The sequence below is a fragment of the Thamnophis elegans genome, chromosome 12 (genome assembly GCF_009769535.1).
Source record: "Thamnophis elegans isolate rThaEle1 chromosome 12, rThaEle1.pri, whole genome shotgun sequence".
Lineage (NCBI taxonomy): Eukaryota > Metazoa > Chordata > Lepidosauria > Squamata > Colubridae > Thamnophis > Thamnophis elegans.
Window position 1 is genome coordinate 25587181 of NC_045552.1, and position 16863 is coordinate 25604043.

The following is a 16863-nucleotide window of genomic DNA, read 5'->3' on the forward strand; positions in this document are numbered from 1 at the left end:
TTGCTTTTCTTTTTTGCTTTCTTAATGTAGCAATCCTACAGAGTGGTCATGCAATCCCAAAGTGCAGATAAGTTGAAACTGTTTCAGAAAATGGCCCCTTGCTTGGCAAGCTTAAGGGAGCACCTATCTCATACCTTCCTGTCCTTGGCTTAAGCCCAGCCTCTCTCTCTCTCTCTCTCTCTCTCTCTCCCCCTCCCTCTCTCCCTCCCCCTCTCCTCTCCTCTAATAGCTGTGAAAACGAAGAGCATTTTCTACAGAGATGCATGGGCTTGTGGGGTTGTCCCCCCCCCCCTTGCATAAAATCAGGGTCGAAAAATCTGGAACTCTTCTCCCATCTACTTTCCAGTAATTTATCTTTTTTGAAATGCACAGCAGCTTTTGTGGAAGGCTAAAGAAATGTAAGCAGGGTATTCTTCATCTTCTCTCTTGATTTTAGGAAAGAGGACATTGGCAGCAAGCTTGGGAGGGGGTCGAGGTGTCAAATCAGGATGTTCCATTTCGATGTAAAGTATTCGGACTGATATATTTGCACATCTGAATTAAATGCCACCTTTATTTGTAACAGTGCTTGCATGTTGACATCTCTTTCATCTGTCATTCCTTTTTCCACCTTGTCTCCTCCCACATCCCAATATTATGTAGCTTGACTGATGGGGCTGCAGGATTGAAAGGGTTCTTTTTTAAAATGACACATGTTTTAGGCAGCATGAGTCATAAGAATATGTTACCTATCATAAAGCTAATTTCCCAGTATGGTCTTTGGACCTTTGTTATGTTGGGTTTGGAAAGTAGAAAGGAAAGAACTCATCTGTTCCCTTAGTTTCATCCCAGATCTACTTTAAGTAAAAGGGAAACCTGACAAACAACTGAAGAAAAGTTTGTGTGGGATAGCGGTAGGCTTGCTTCTCTTCTAACTTGCTGTGCCTTTTCATAAGAATACTTTGAGTTTTTTAAAAGTCAGTGATGAAGGTCACTGGAATGTTCTTGATACTGAGATATCTCATCCTTTAATGGATTAAGGTACATAAGTGTACCCTGGAATGCTTTTATAGCAAAGGGCTTACCTGTTTGTCTTAAGTAAAGAGTTACACCTGAGTTCTTTACATTTTTTCCCTTGCCTTTCATCTGAGTGGAATAGTGTTGCAGTAAAAGTTGCTGAAGCAAGGCCTGCCTGTGCAAGCAAGAGTGACCTTGAAGCACAGCTTCTCTGGGTTTTAACTGTTGAAGGACGAGGTTTGTTTATGCTGTTTGGAGCTGGTGAAAGGAATAAGTTGGAAGAAAACAGTGGGTTACTAGTACCTGAGAAAGTCACTATGAATAACATGAGCTTCTGAAACTAAAGCCATTTTAATGAAGAGCTTTGAACTACTTATTCCCTTATGTCTTCTCTGCCCCACTATTCTCCTTATTCTCAAACGTTTCAAGAGGGTGGAGTATTTTAACTCTTCAGAAATCCAGAAATATGACACATTTATCCTTTCTCTCATCCATAACCTTTATTTACTGGCCTTGAGCAATATTTTGAAAGTTCAGATAGGTTATCTGTTCTTTTTCCTTAAAAGCTGTCATGTGTGATGGTTTAGTAATGCAAAATCTTTTCTGTACTTATTAAGCACCATCACAATTTAGGAACGCCTCCTGGGAATAAATTTCACCAAATGCGGACTACCAAATAAAGGTTAATAATAAGGAATCTACACATCATAGTCATTCAGAAGTGGCCTTGGCACTCTCTTGGCTTGCTGAGAGGAGGAGGAAGCAGGTTTCTTCCTCCCTATTCTGCTTTGTGTCAGATTGCTGTTTGCTTCCTCTTTTTTCCTTTGCATTTTCAGGAAATAACTATTGTTGGAAGCAATCTTACAAACAAATGCTGTACTTCTAATAGCATCTTTCAATAAACTACTGTGAGAGCTCTAAAAGTATGTTCAGGTTTCCCATTTGCCATTGAAGTTTTGGAAAACAAAGTTATCCATTGTTCATAATATAAAAAATGTACTGCACAGCCAGCTGAAGCTTTCCATGTGCATCTTTGAACTTATGGGAAATGTATATAGTTATTGTTTATTTCACTAGGTATTCCATGTTTCCTTTTGGATTTTACTTCTCATGTAGTTTGATTACACCTAGAAGCTTATTTCCTTTTTCTTTCTTTTGCAAAAAATAGTAGTTTCAGCTTTGATCGGATTCATACAATCCCGTTGTGACCCAAAAGGAATACTTTTCCTCATGTAAGCAGGTAAACCCACCAGATTTATTAGATAACAGTAAATCAACTTGTATGCGCAGACAAAATACTTAATGTATACTAATGTACGATCCAAAGTTTAGCAACCATAGTACTTTGCTTCATAAAATGTGCTAATATGATGTGTGCAAACAATCATGCCCTAGTGCAATATGTGACAATGCCCACAGTTTATAAGATCTGGTTGCTTCCATCCCTTTGTTTCAGTTTAAAAATTGCTTGCTCTATTTTCTCTTATGCCATTTCTAAGCATCTATGTTCATTTCTGTCAAATAACTTAGTTTCATTAGCAACTTTTAGATATTTTATTATGAGTGTCATTAGTAATGGCAAACAAGCTGGCTTGCAGTACAATTTTGCTGAATTATTTTGTTGTCCCTCACCCCAGCAACAATTCTTGATAGCCACAAAGGCTGTAACTATCTCTTCCATTTTTCCAAACAAAGATCCATGATTTTTGCTTTCATTTTTTTAATCTGTTCAGCATTCTAATGAACATCTTGCATGTGTTCTTGCATGTTGATACATTTGCATAGGCCTTGTGTAATAGTATGTAAATTTTGGGTTGTTTTCATATATTATGGTTGTGCCTATTGAATTGCTTCCATTTGGTTCCCTCAGTTAGTAGCTAACTTAAATACTGTGGTTTATTAACCATGGTTATGAACACAACCATGATATTGGTTTGACATAATTATATTAAACTCTTATTTTTTCTTGGCATTTTGATACATGATCTTAACTATTACTTTTGTTAGTAAATTGTGGTCTATAGGTTAGTGTTATATAAATCAGCTGCTTGTAATTTGTGTTAATAAACAAAGCCATGGTTTGGCGTACTATTCAGAATCTCAAATGCTTTCCCACAGCTTAAATGTTTTTCTACCTTTTTATGGGACATTTATTTTACAAATAAAAGAACACTGAAGATGGCTAGCTCATATTTATGATTTGGAAATGAAAACAGACTATTGCATACAATATAATATATAACATAAGAATCAGAATATACAAATCTACCAATGTCCCAATGGTGCTTTTTTCAAGAGGCAACTGGACTTTCTGTTTTTTCTTTGAAGACGTTTCACTTCTCATCCAACAAGCTTTTGCCGCTCTGACTGGATGGTGGGGAATGGAAGGATTTATACTCCTTGCAGACAGCTGGTCATTTGCATTTGTCATTAAGGTCACCTGAGTGGTGCAAATTGGTGTGGAGCCTTCTTGGAACTGTTGAATATATGGTTTATTAGATAACAATACAAATAATGATTAGCAAGATATTAAAAGCTGAGAAAATCCACATTTGTTGAAGGCAGTGTTTGGTGCATGTCCAATGCCACAGTTGTTGCAGAAACCCAAACTTTAAGCAGAGAAAATGAATTATTTCCTATGTTCCTTAAAGTTCTGAGGAACCCACAATTGCCTTTAAATGGGTAAAAAGTGCTCTTCTTGTTGGTTCAAATTTTTCATGTGCTTTTTTGTAGCTTCTCATAAAGCAATCTACTTCTTGAAAATGACTTAAAAGTCATTATGTATGATCTCTATCTATCACTTGGCTGCTTGTATGTACAATGAGAGCTTATGCACCGGGGACAATTCCTTGTGTGTTCAATTACACTTGGCCAATAAAGAATAAGTGATGATGTTGGATTATATGGTTCTTGATAGAGAACAAGGATGGTGTTACAAAATATATATTACTGGCTTCCTAATAGTTCTGTGAACTGTCTCTTCTTTGACTGGCATACAGTAAAAAAAGGTATCTTATATTACAACTGCATTATTTTAAGCCGCCCAGAGTCACTTTTGGTGAGATGGACAGCTATATAAATTTGCTCGATACATAAATAAGAGCTAAAGGCTGGTAACTTTGCCCTTGGAATTAGTATAAATTAACTGCCTAGTTAATAACTCAAGAATGTGATGAAGGCAAAATAGCATTTTATAGCCATGATCTTATTTCACAAGCTTGCTGAGTTTTGTATATCCACTAAATTATTTTGTGCTGGACGTCTTCCTGTTCCAAAGTTCACTGCAACATTCCCTCTCACCTGCATTTAGAATTATGATACCCTGGCAGTGCATTTTCATGGCGTTCAATTTGGGAAGGTAGATATAAAGACTCTTTATCCTCTTTTCAGCCACAATCTTATGAACTCTGATTACACATTAATAAATGAAGTTTATAAAATGTCCTGCCCACTCCCAGGATCCCTCACAATTGTAATTTAGATTATGGGAAAAAATAGAACATTCCTTTATCTGTGTTTCCCGAAAGACTGGCAATGTTTCATAATGGATCATTTTTATGATCTTCTTTTTCAAACTTATGAAATAATGAGGATTTCTATCTCAGTCTTTCATGCTCTGCCACAGGCTCGTGACTTGTCTCATATTTGGAAAGTGGGCCATTGTTCATTGTATATTTTAAAATTCTAAAAGTATATATTATGCCTTTCTGCATTTTTAAGCATCAAAAAGTGACTGTTTTTAATAGTTTTGTAGGATATTCAAAACTAAATATCCTTTAGCACCACAAAAGATTACATGGCTAGGAGCAGATAAAGATGGAACTAGAAATAGTTTCTGGAGATTGAAGTTTACTGTGTGTCAAAATGATATCACTTTAATTGATAATACACTTATTGGCTGGGTAACTTTGGGCCAGTCAACTCACCTTATGGCATGATCGTTGAGAAAATAAGAGGAAGAAGGAGTATTAGGTATGTTTGTTTCCTTGTGTTATAAAAACAACAAAAGCAGGATAAAAAAATGGAATACAATAGAATCTGAAAAAGTGTGATCTGTGTTACACTATCTCTGTCTTCTTGAACCTGCCTTTAACACAGGTAGTCCTTCACTTACAACAGTTCATTTAGTAACGTTCAAATTACCATGGACTGAAAAATGTGAGTTATGACCATTTTTCACAGTTACAACCTTTGCAGGATCCCTATGATCATATCAAAATTCAGATGTTTGGCAACTGGTTCATATTTATGACCATTGCTGTGTCATATGATCACCTTTTTCAACCGTCTGACAAGCAAGGTCAATGGGGAAGCCAGATTCACTTAACAACTGTGTTACTAACTTATCAACTGCAGTGATTCACAACAACTGTGGCAAGAAAAGTTGTAAAATGGGACAAAATTCACTTAACAAATGTCTCACTTAACAACAGAAAGTTTGGGCTCAATTGCGATCATAAGGTCAAGACTACCTGTAATATACAGTGGTAACATTTGCTTCTTTTTCTGCACTGATTCTGCACTTGGAAAGTGCCTTGCTTACCAAGGAAAACTTGTAAAGTAGGAAAATATGTTACATAGTGACAGCTTTAACAAAATCAGTCAAAGTAAATGTTTAACTTTTAAAGTACCATTTTTAAATATGCCCTTGAACTGCTTGGTTTAAAGGCAAGCACAATAATTGATGGAAATAGCAATGCCAATATGTCTTACTCCTCTCTTAATACATTACTTTTTAAAACTAGCAAGTGAAGCATTTTCCAATTGAGGTGGGCCATGAAGGAAAGGTCATTTCTTTGGCATGCGGCTGACCACTTTCCTTCTGGAAAATGGTTGCTTGCTGGTTCTGACTGGTGTACAGCTTTATTGTTCAGTTGTACCCTGAAAAAAACTTTGCAGGGGGAAAGTGTTATGTAGTGCTCTGATATTAAATTTTGTGCAGCAGTGAGTTATGCGAGTAAAGTTTTATTTAATTCTGTGTGATGTGATATAAATCCATTGTGCTCATTCTGCCTTAATTAAAATACATACATTATGAACACTTAATGAGTATAAGCTGGCAAAAAAGATACTTTCTCATGAGCCACAGATATACTCATTCAATATTATCTAATAATTCTGATACTGACCTAAAAACTGGGGAAAATGATAATTCTTGCCAAATGCTGGAAGAAGGTACTTACCCATCATATATTTTACCACAAATATGTGGGTAGGGTTTGACAGAGATAATTTAAATCAGCAATGGGTATTATTTCAGCTAAACTCCACAAAAAAGTAGTAAAGGTTTTGAGGTTAAGAATAGATGTGCTGAGAATAAAGTTAATTTGTAGACCTTCTCATAGGTACCCACATTCTTGATCTGCTTCAGTTGTGCCTCTCACAGTTTATTCTGGCTCTTGTTCCTAACATAGATTCTTCCCAAGCAGGTTCTCCAACTTCTCTATGCAACCATGAGAACTGAGATAATTTAATCTCCTTGTTGCCCAGAAACAAAGTTTTGTGGAGGGAAGCATTTGATTATATTAGTAAGGTGACAGATAAGGTGTGGATGGTCTTTCAATTACAGGTAGTCCTCATTTAGCAACTGCTTCATACACTATTCACAATTAATGATGCTAATGAAAAAATAATGACCAATCCTTGTATTTACTGTATTTTATGGAGTATAAGACGCAGCTTTTCCCTCAAAAAAGAGGTTGAAAATCTGGCTGCGTCATATACTGAATTCAGCATTTTGAGCCTCCTGAAACCCCACTCCATTTGCAAAAATAGCTGTGTATAGCTTTTAGGATGCTTATAGAGTGCTCCTGGGAGCTGGGGAGAACAAAGATGAGTGAAAACAGGCCATTCCCCCCCCCAGCCCCCAGGAGCACTTTATAAGCATCCTAAAGGCTAGGGCGCTGTTGACGAAAAACGGGCCTGTTTTTGTGAAAAACGGGCCATTTTTGGGAGGTCTGCAGAGTTCAAACACTTTTTTTTAAAAATTGCTTCTTCAAAATCTTGGGGCGTCTTATACTCTGGTGCAGCTTATACTCCAAAAAATATGGTACATCCTTTGTAGGTCTGTAAAGCAAAAGTAAAGTAAGTAAAGGTGAAGTAAGCATAGTCATGGTTTCAGTTAGTAGCGTTGCCAATCCCAATTGTGGGTAGTAAATAAAGGTCAATAGCCAATCTTGTGCCATAGTGTGGATATAAACTTTTGTTAAAGTGAAGAGGTGTCTGACCAGACTTACAGGCACATACCATATTTTTCAGACTATAAAATGTACCATGATTTTGAAGAGGTAAATTAAAAAAAAAAATTGCACTCTGCAGGCCTCCCAAACCTTCTGCACGGCTTGGATTTTGCAAAAAATAAAGGGGGGGGGATGCAGAGCTTTGGGAGGCTTGTAGAGTGCTCATGGGGGTTGGGGGGGAGAATGAGCAAAAATGGTCATTTTTTTGCTCACTTTTGCCTTCCTCAGCCCCCAGGAGCACTTTGTAAGCCTCCCAAACCCTCTGCACATCCATTTTTGCAAAGGGAGTGGGGTCTTGGGAGGCCTCAAATGTAGTATTCAATGTGTAAGATGCACCCAGATTTTCATCCTCTTTTTGGGAGGAAAAGGTGCATCTTATACTCCGAAAAATAGGGTAAATATATTTTATTAGACATTGGGTAACTTTGAACCAGCCATACTCTTTAGAAGATGAGTATTAGGTATGTTTGCCAATTTGAGTTTTATATTTATAAAAATGATGGGATAAAAAAAAATCTAATAGTAATTTAATGGCAGTTTGTGAACAACCCTCAGGTATTTCTAGTGCTTCTCTGGATGAGGAATTATTGTTCCTTTCTCAACCCCGATATGGGTTGTTTTTATGGTTATGATGTGCAGTCCTGGCATTGATGTTAGTTTCTTAAATCCTGTTTGTTGACATCCTCTTTATAGGGTCACATGCCATGTAATTGATTAACAGCAGTTAATAATTCTGTATTTCTATTTTTTAGTAGTGGTTTAAAAAGGGAAAATAACATTGGAATGATGGAATGGAATAAACCTTGAAGAAAACTAATCCTTGGGATTTATGTATGTTCAGACATTATCTTGAATTATTCCTCATCCCTCCTTTTTCCCTTTTATCAATTGGAGAACTATTGACAGAAGCTGATCTAAGAAAAGCAAACATAAAATAACATATTTTGTTAATAACTTCTGCTGAAAATATATAGCTTTTTGTTTCAATATTGTTCTGGAAGATATTTCATTTTGCGTTATTTCTATATCCCCCTAAACAATTTACAAGATAAATTGGGGAGTATTAAAGTCAATCTAATAAACCAACAGAGATTTTTTAAATGACAAAAATGCTTACTTTTTTAAAAATAGAAAATTGAATAAGAGGCAAACATAAAGGCAGTTTGTTCAGGTAATTATAGTTATTCCATGAATGCCTGGCTGAACAGGAATTTCAGTTGTTTTCTGAAAGAAGGTATTGTAGGGAGTAGCCTAGCTTCCGTTTTGAGAAAATATTCCATAATCAGATGGTTTTTACTTAGAAGGTCCAAATATAGCACAACTATAGAACAGTGGATATCAGCCTGGAAAATAAGTTAAAGATTTTCTGTATAGGTCGTGCCAATCTATCTGATGCTCTTCTTACATTCAAAATCATCTTGTGTATCAATTATTACATCTACATTCTGCATTTTACTGTGTAATCTTTAACCTGTTCTATTTTTGAGTCACATTTTAGCAATAGTTTGTAGATAAGGCCCAACAAATGCTTCAAGTTTCATGTTATGGTAGAAGATTCTCAAATTCAGTTAAATATTTTAAATATTCCCCTTTATATCTGCAATTCTTTAAATACTGTACTATTTATTAGAAGATATTTAATGTGGCCATTATGAAATAAAAATCTGGAAAAAGGGGACATTTTAATCAAGTGTTGTTTAAACTGCGTTAGAAACAAAATGGAAGATTTTTTTTTTTTAATGATTACCATTATTGTCTGATTTTGTAGAACTGAGCATTTTCACCTGAGCATTTTCTGGAGCGAGGGACAGGAGGCTCCAGTGGATGGTATTGACACGCCCATTTGGCCACGAGACTGGGATGAAGTTGAAGACACGCCTCTGTGCTCCACCCTTTCTTCTCCACTTCATCTCAGTCTGGCTAAAAGACGAGATATATTTTTAACTTCTCCTGCCCATTTCTATCTCTACTGGAACCTCTTTGCCTCTGCAGCCACTGTAGCTAGCTCTCTGCTCTAGCCTGTAAGTAGCTCTACGTGTTTTTCCTTTCTGACCACCAGGGAGTGTTACTTTGTATCCTTGGGATTGGAGAGAGTGCTGAGGTCGCGGCAGCCATTTTTGGCTTTGCCAAGCACGTGGCGCTGATCCCTGGGGGGTTTTATGCGATCGGGAGGCTAGAGGCTAGGGATTCCCAGCCCAGAGCCTCCCCCCCCCCCCATTGCACCAATCTACTGGAAACAGCTTCAGTGGCTGGATTCGAGCTGGGAAGAGCGCGAAGAAGTTTTTTGTTTTGAACCGTGAGCGTGCCCGCAGAGTGGAGGAGAGCGCGTAAAGCAACCTGGGCTGAGGCGAGCCTCGGTGGCAGCCCCCATACACACCATTCTCGGTGCTGAGGCAGGGGCTGCCCAGAAGGGGAGAAAGCAGCATTCATCTAGTGTTTTCTCCTTAACTGTTGCAGCAGAAGAGAGGGAGAGCCAGGAGGCTGCGCAAGGAGGGTTAGTAGTTTTTTCTTTATTTTCCTTATTCCCCCATGTGGCCAAGATGGCGGAGGAGGCAGGGGAGGGTCTCCTTCTCTCCCATGCTCCCCTGGGGAGAGACCTTCAACGAGGCAGCGACCCACTGCTTCTGCCAGGGCCCTTAAGGCTGCAACCCCCCGCCCCTCTCGTGCCACTCAGAGGGACGAACTGAGGAGGCACAAGACTCTCTCAAAGACCTTTTCCAGGGCTGAAAAACTGAGAGTCTTGCAAGGTAGGCTTAGTGCCTCTCCTTCCCATTCCAGATCCCCTTTGAGGGGTTGACTCCAGCTCCAGATTCCCCACGGAGATTTTTTGGGGAAAGATCTCCTTCCCCTCCCCTTTCCCTGGAGGACCAGGATCTGGACTTGGAAGATTCCTGTGCCCACATGTATCCTAGGGAGGATCAGGCCCTGCCCAAGTCCAGTCTAGCTCCCCAAGCTGTGGTAGCTCAGGAACCAGAGAATTCCGGCTGGGATTCTCTGAATGTAGATGATCTGCCAAGGGGGCTGCAAAATCTCATCGAAAGAACAATTGCCTCTGGAATTGCACATGGACTGCAAGAGCAGACTGCTCAGTCCTTAGCACCAGATCAAGGTTGGAATCCTAGGGCCAGCTCATCCCAGGCTCTGCCTCCATCCAATCCCTACCGCTCCTTCCCTCATTAGTGAAGGTTCAGTAACAGGGGACAGACTCCAGAGAGATCCTGACCTGTCTGAGGATGAGGAGGATGACAAGCCGGAAACTCCAGCATTTACTGGACTATTCCCCCCAAATTTATTCTGGTCTCTTCCATGCAAAGCACGTGCTACTGCACTGGTATAAGAGATGGGGGGGATAGATGGAGCTAGGGAGGGGGCCAAGGAAGGCTCCTTGGATGGGCCTGCAGCAAAAAAGCCATGGGGCCCAGTCTTTCCTGAACCCAAAGTAGTGAAGGAGGAGATTCCTGCCCCTCACCTCTTCCTGGGAGTTGTCAAGAAGCAATGGAAAAAGCCCACCGCCTTCCCAAACCCTGGCAGTAATGACAGACGTTTTTATAACATTGAGCCAGATTTTTCCCAAGCATTACAGTTACTAGCTGTGGACCCACCTGTGGTGGCCCTGGTGTCGCCTGCATCCCTGGTGGCCAAGGACGTAGCAGACAACCTTAAGGCAGATGACAGGAAGGCGGAGATGACCCTGAGGAAAACATTCCAGTCAGCGGCCTGGGCCATCAAGGCAGCAGCATCGGCTTCATTCTTCAATTGCACGGTGATCCTGTGGATGGAGAAGATTCAGGAAAGCATTCCTCCAGAGGATGTGCGACTGCATCAGGATTTGAACAAGTTAGTGGCAGTGGTGCAGTTTTCGGCTGATGCCACACTAAACGCAATGAAGTTTGATTCCAGGGCTATGGCGTCATCTGTGACTTCCCATCGCCTCCTCTGGCTCAGGGGGTGGCAGGCGGACAGCAAGTCCAAATGGCAGTTGGCATTGGCCGACTACAGGGGGGCTCCCTCTTCAGGACAGCCCTGGAACCGCTCCTCGTGGAGGACAAAAACAAGAAACAAGTCTTACCCACCTCGGCGAAGAAGGCGGAGCAAAGGTCAACCCCATTTTACAGCAAGCCCTCATACAGGCCCCCGGAACAGGAGGCTCAGCAGAACAGGTAGTCTTTTCCCAGGTCAGAGAAGACACTCGACCGCAACTTCAGTAGGGACAGATCCTGCTTCCAGCCTCAGAGTAAGCGGCCTTTTCGAGGGGAAGGTGGGCGCCCCTACTGCCGGGGCAAATAGGTCGAACCCGACCCCACCCATTGGCGGTCGCCTGGCTCTCTTTTCCGAGGCCTGGGCGAGAATTTCCTCTGACACCTGGGTAATCAGCACTGTCTCACACGGGCTTTGGCTAGAGTTCCTCTCCATCCCCCCCAACCACTTTCGCACATTTCCCCCAGCGCAAAATCTAGACAAACACAGGTGAATGTGTCAGGCCATTAAGCATCTGCTTGACATCGCCACGATAGAACCGGTCCCCTCGGACCAGGTGGGCCGGGGGTTCTACTCAAATCTGTTCCTCGTGCCGAAAGCTTTGGTGGGTTGGAGAGCTATTCTCAACTTGAAGCTCTTGAACCAACATCTTTTGTATCGCAGGTTCAATATGGCCTCGCTTAAATCCATTCTAACAGGCATACGGGAGGGGGTTTACATGGCTTCTATAGATCTCACAGAGGCTTATCCCCATATTCCCATCCTCCCATGCCACAGCAGTACCTGCGGTTCTCCTACCTGGACCGCCACTTCCAATACAGGGCCCTTCCCTTTGGGTTATTCTCTGCACCTAGGTCATTCACCAAGGTACTGGCGGTGGTGACAGCCTACCTAAGGGGCTTTCCCATTAGGTTACATTGCTACTTGGATGATGTCCTCGTCCAGGGGGCATCCGCAGATCAGACGAGGGCGGATCTCTGGCAGGTCGTGGACACCCTTCAGGGGCTGGGGTTCTCCGTCAACTTCAAAAAGAGTTCCCTCACCCCATCAGCTAGAATTCTCCATTTGGGACGGTCATAGACTCCCATGCAGGAAAGGTTTTTCTCTCCCCGGACCGCAAGGCCAGCTTGGTTAAGATGATTAAGCAGGTCCGTAGGGACCGTTATGTTCCCATAGCCTTTCTATCCAGCTTGTTGGAGAAACTCATATCCTGCATCGAGGTACTACCGTGGGCATGGTTGCACGCCAGGACTCTGCAGTGGCGACTCTTACCGTTCCAGAGAGCCAACACCAGCAGCTCACTGGCCAAGCTCGAGGCCATCTCTCAGGTACGGATTTCCCTCAAGTGGTGGCTGTCCCCAGCCTTGCTCAAGGGGTGCGAGTTCAGAGACCAGGAGCGCCTGGTTCTCACCACAGATGCCAGCCTGTTCGGCTGGGGGGCAACCCTGGGGTCCCAGTTGGCGCAGGGCCGGTGGTCCTGGCAGGAGCTCCGACACAACATCAACTGGCTGGAGCTCTGGGCAATCTGGTGTTTTGATAATTCCAGGCCGCTGTCGAGGGTCATCACGTCCTGGTACTCACTGACAACGTGGCAGCCAAGGCCCACATCAATCGGCAGGGCAGCACGCGTTCCAGGGCACTGCACACCAAAGCGATGTCACTGGGCAGCTGGGCAGAGAGACATCTGTGGTTGATCCGGGCGGAGCACATCACGGGGATCGACAACTATCAGGCCGACTGGCTCAGTCAAGAGACAATGGACAACGGACAGTGGAGCCTGTCCCAGGAGCTGTTCCAGAGCATCTGCCGGAGGTTCGGACGGCCAGTAATGGACCTCTTCGCCACTCTGGCCAACACCCAGCTTCCGCGGTTCTTCTCTCAGTTTTCAGCTCAGGGAATGGAAGGACTCGACGCCCTTCGTGCAAGATGGCCAAGGTGACTTCTGTACGCTTTTCCTCCACTCCCTGTCCTTCCCAGGGTAGTTCAGAAGCTAGTCAGGGAGCAGGCAGAGCTGGTCCTGGTGGCTCCTCACTGGCCGAGGAAACCCTGGTTCGCGGACCTCAAGATCCTGTCAGTCCAGCCTTCATGGCGGATACCGAAGAGGGAAATAAAGCTGCACCAAGGGAGGCTGATGCACCCGGAACCACACTGGCTGCAACTAGCTGTGTGGAGATTGAGCGGGAGCGCCTAAAGAGAGCTGAATTTTCTCTGCAGGTGATTAGAACCATAGAGGCCTCTCACACAAATGCCACCTCGAGGATCTATGACTCTACATGGGTGGCTTTCGTTTCCTGGTGCCAGGCAAAACGGATTGGGCCCACCAGGGCCTCAGTACCGCAGGTCCTGGAATTCAGCCAGGACGGCCTAGACAAGAGTCTCGCCCGGGGGACTGTGCGCAGGCAACTAGCTGCCCTTGCCACGATCCTCCCGGGCAAGGGCCCGGTTCCTCTCACCCAACTTCCTGTTGTGAAGAGGTTCCTTCGGGGGGGTCTCCAACCTGCACCCCCCGTGGTGCATAGATTCCCCACGTGGAATCTTCCCACCGTGCTACGGGCTCTCATGGAGGAGCCCTTTGAGCCGTTGAGAACGGTTAGCCTGGAACACCTAACCCTTAAGGTGATATTCCTAGTAGCTATCACGTCGGCTAGAAGGGTGTCAGAGCTAGGAGCACTCTCCTCTAGGGAGGACTTGTGCATGTTCCACAACAACAAGGTCATGTTGAGGTTGGACCCAGCCTTCCTTGCTAAGGTGAATTCCATATTCCACTGTTCCCAGGAGCTTGTTCTCCCCGATTTTTGCCCTAATCCGGCTAGGGAATGGGAACAGCAGTGGCACCGGTTGGAAGTCAGATGGGCCCTGTGTATTTACCTGAAGCGGACAGCCTCCTTCCGGAGGTCAGAGGCACTCTTCCTATCTTTCCAACCATTGTCTCTGGGTAGGAGGGTAACGCCTTCCACCATTAGCCAGTGGATCCGCTTAGCCATATCCCTAGCATACGAATCCCAGAGGTTACCGGTGCTGGCTGGCATCATGGCACACTTGATGAGGAGCGTTGCCACCTTGGTGGCTTGGGCCTCCCAGGCCCCCATAGAGGACATTTGCAGAAAGGCTACATGGGCATCCCCATTGGTGTTTATCCGGCATTACAGGTTGGACGTGTTCACATCGGCTGATGCAGCGTTTGGGCGCAGGGTACTACAGTAGGTTATTGCAGAGTATGAGTTCCCCACTCATGGGACTTAGCTTTGGTAGGTCCCATCTACTGGAGCCTCCTGTCCCTTGCTCCGGAAAATGGCAGTTGGTCTTATCTGAACTGCTATTTTCGGGGCTGGGACAGGAGGCTCCATTTCCCGCCCTAGGTAGTATGATAGCTGGGGTGGTGGGAGTTCTCCTTTGTGCCTTGTTTTCAGGTCTGAGGGGAGCTCACTTCGATGAAGTGGAGAAGGAAGGGTGGAGCACAGAGGTGTGTCTTCAGCTTCATTCCAGTCTCGTGGCCAAATGGGCGTGTCAATACCATCCACTGGAGCCTCCTGTCCCAGCCCCGAAAATAGCAGTTCAGGTAAGACCAACTGCCATTTTAGACAAGGTTTGTCCCTGAAGATAGCTTTGGCAACACGGTATGAATTATCATATTATTTTCTCTCCGGTTATAATGTTTTTCTTACTAACAATATCATATTTTGATACTGTTGTTCTGTAAATGGAATTTCCTTTACATTGTACAGAGAAAAATATTACAGTAATTCAGAATCAACTATTTAAATTAAATGGAGATATGATGCAATTCCACATGAATGAAAAATCAGAGCATGAGTGAGACTTTCAAAACTCTTTTAAAGGCTCAAATAGCTGTACAGGTAGTCCTTGACTTCAGCCATTCGTGTGTGTGTGTGTGTGTGTGTTGCATTTGTGCAGATAAATAAATAATTTATCAGCACAAATGCAACACAAATGTAACAAAGGCAACAGTATAAATAATGGCTTCCTGTCTGGATGGTCTCTTGGGATGACAGAGAAGGGAAGAGTATGCTTCCTCCCATATTTGGGCATACCAGGGGTTGTGACATTATATATATATATATATATATATATATATATATATATATATATATATATATATATATATATATATATATATATATATATATGTTATATTTATGCTGATAAATATATATATATATATATATATGTGTGTGTGTGTGTGTGTGTGTGGTTTTTTTTTATTTGTATATATATATATATATGTGTGTGTGTGTGTGTGTGTGTGTTTTTATTTGTGCTGATAAATAAATAAAGGGAGACTAGTATAGATCTATTTCAAGCTATTTAGCTCTCACCAGCTAGTTCGAATCCCAGTAAGGGTTATTATATATATATGCTAACTGATGAGAGCTAAATAGCTTGAAATAGAGCTATACTAGTCTCCCTTTATTTATGTATCAGCACAAATACAACAAATGTAACAAAAAGGCGACAGTAAAAATATTGGGTTTCTGTCTGGATGGTCTCTTGTGACGAGCCGAAGGACAGAGAATGGAAGTAGTGATCTTCCTCCCATATTTGGGCATACCAGGGGTTGTAAATATATATATATATATATATATATATATATATATATATATATATATATATATATATATATATATATATATATATATATATATATATAAACTAATAAATTATATAAATTAACTAATTTATATATATATATATATATATATATATATATATATATGTTAATTTATATAATTTATTAGTTAATATATATATTAATAGATTTGACAAAAGGGCAAAATTACTGTTAGTAATTGTAGCCTAATTTTGTCTTTTAAGGCAATTGCTTTGCTGCTTGGGAGGAGAAAATTCTATGTTAATAGCTAATATAGGAAGTTTAGTTATATAACCAACTCCTGCCAGGTCAAACCAGATTTGATGAATAGGTCATGCTATATAAACTCCATATTGGATATTGACATAGAGGATAAATTGGTGCTCATTTCAGTCGGATGCTCTCAAACATTCTAAAGATTAATATTGCAAATAGGTCTAATGAAAAAATGTAAATCCCTCAGTGAATTTAATGGTGGAGTGCAGAAGAAGAATCTTTAAATTAGTGGATTTGCTCTGGCTTCATTAGAATCATTTCCAATTTAGCTTATGCTGATGAATCCATGTGCAATTGCTGTGAAACTCTAGCACATCATTGCGGATTCTGAAGATAGGGAAGATATTTTAAAATGCCTTCAATTAACCAAAAAAACCTGATCTGTCCTCCCTTATGACCATCTACAAAGTATGTTCACTGTATCTTGACTTACCGTATTTATCGGCGTATAACACGCAGTTTTAAAACTAAAATTGCAAGCTTAAACCCTGCCTGCGTGTTATACGCCGATACTGCGTGTTATACGCCGGGTCCACTGTTCCCTCATGGCAAGAAACCCCCGCGCAGAGGTTTCTAACTCCCGCGCAGAGGTTTCTTTCAAAGCAAACGTGGGGAAGTCCTTTGCAGGCAGCTAGAACTGGCTGCCTGCAAAGGACCTTCCCAAACTTGTTTCAGCGGCAGCTCTCAGCCTGGCGGCAGCGTCACACAGACTGTGGAAGGAGGGGGAGGAGGAGGGAACCAAAGAGAGCTTTTACCGAGTCTGCG

At 42.2% G+C, this 16863-nt stretch overlaps 1 protein-coding gene across 1 annotated transcript in view; it reads left to right on the forward strand.

Annotated features, from left to right (window-relative positions):
- Positions 1 to 285: 285 nt before the first annotated feature.
- Positions 286 to 16863, forward strand: part of NFYC (nuclear transcription factor Y subunit gamma) — a 67257-nt gene continuing 50679 nt past the window's right edge. Inside the window, exon 1 of the mRNA XM_032227265.1 lies at positions 286 to 398. Within this exon, the coding sequence (XP_032083156.1) occupies positions 365 to 398 (34 nt within the window). The 5' untranslated portion in view covers positions 286 to 364. The remainder of the gene's footprint in view (positions 399 to 16863) is intronic.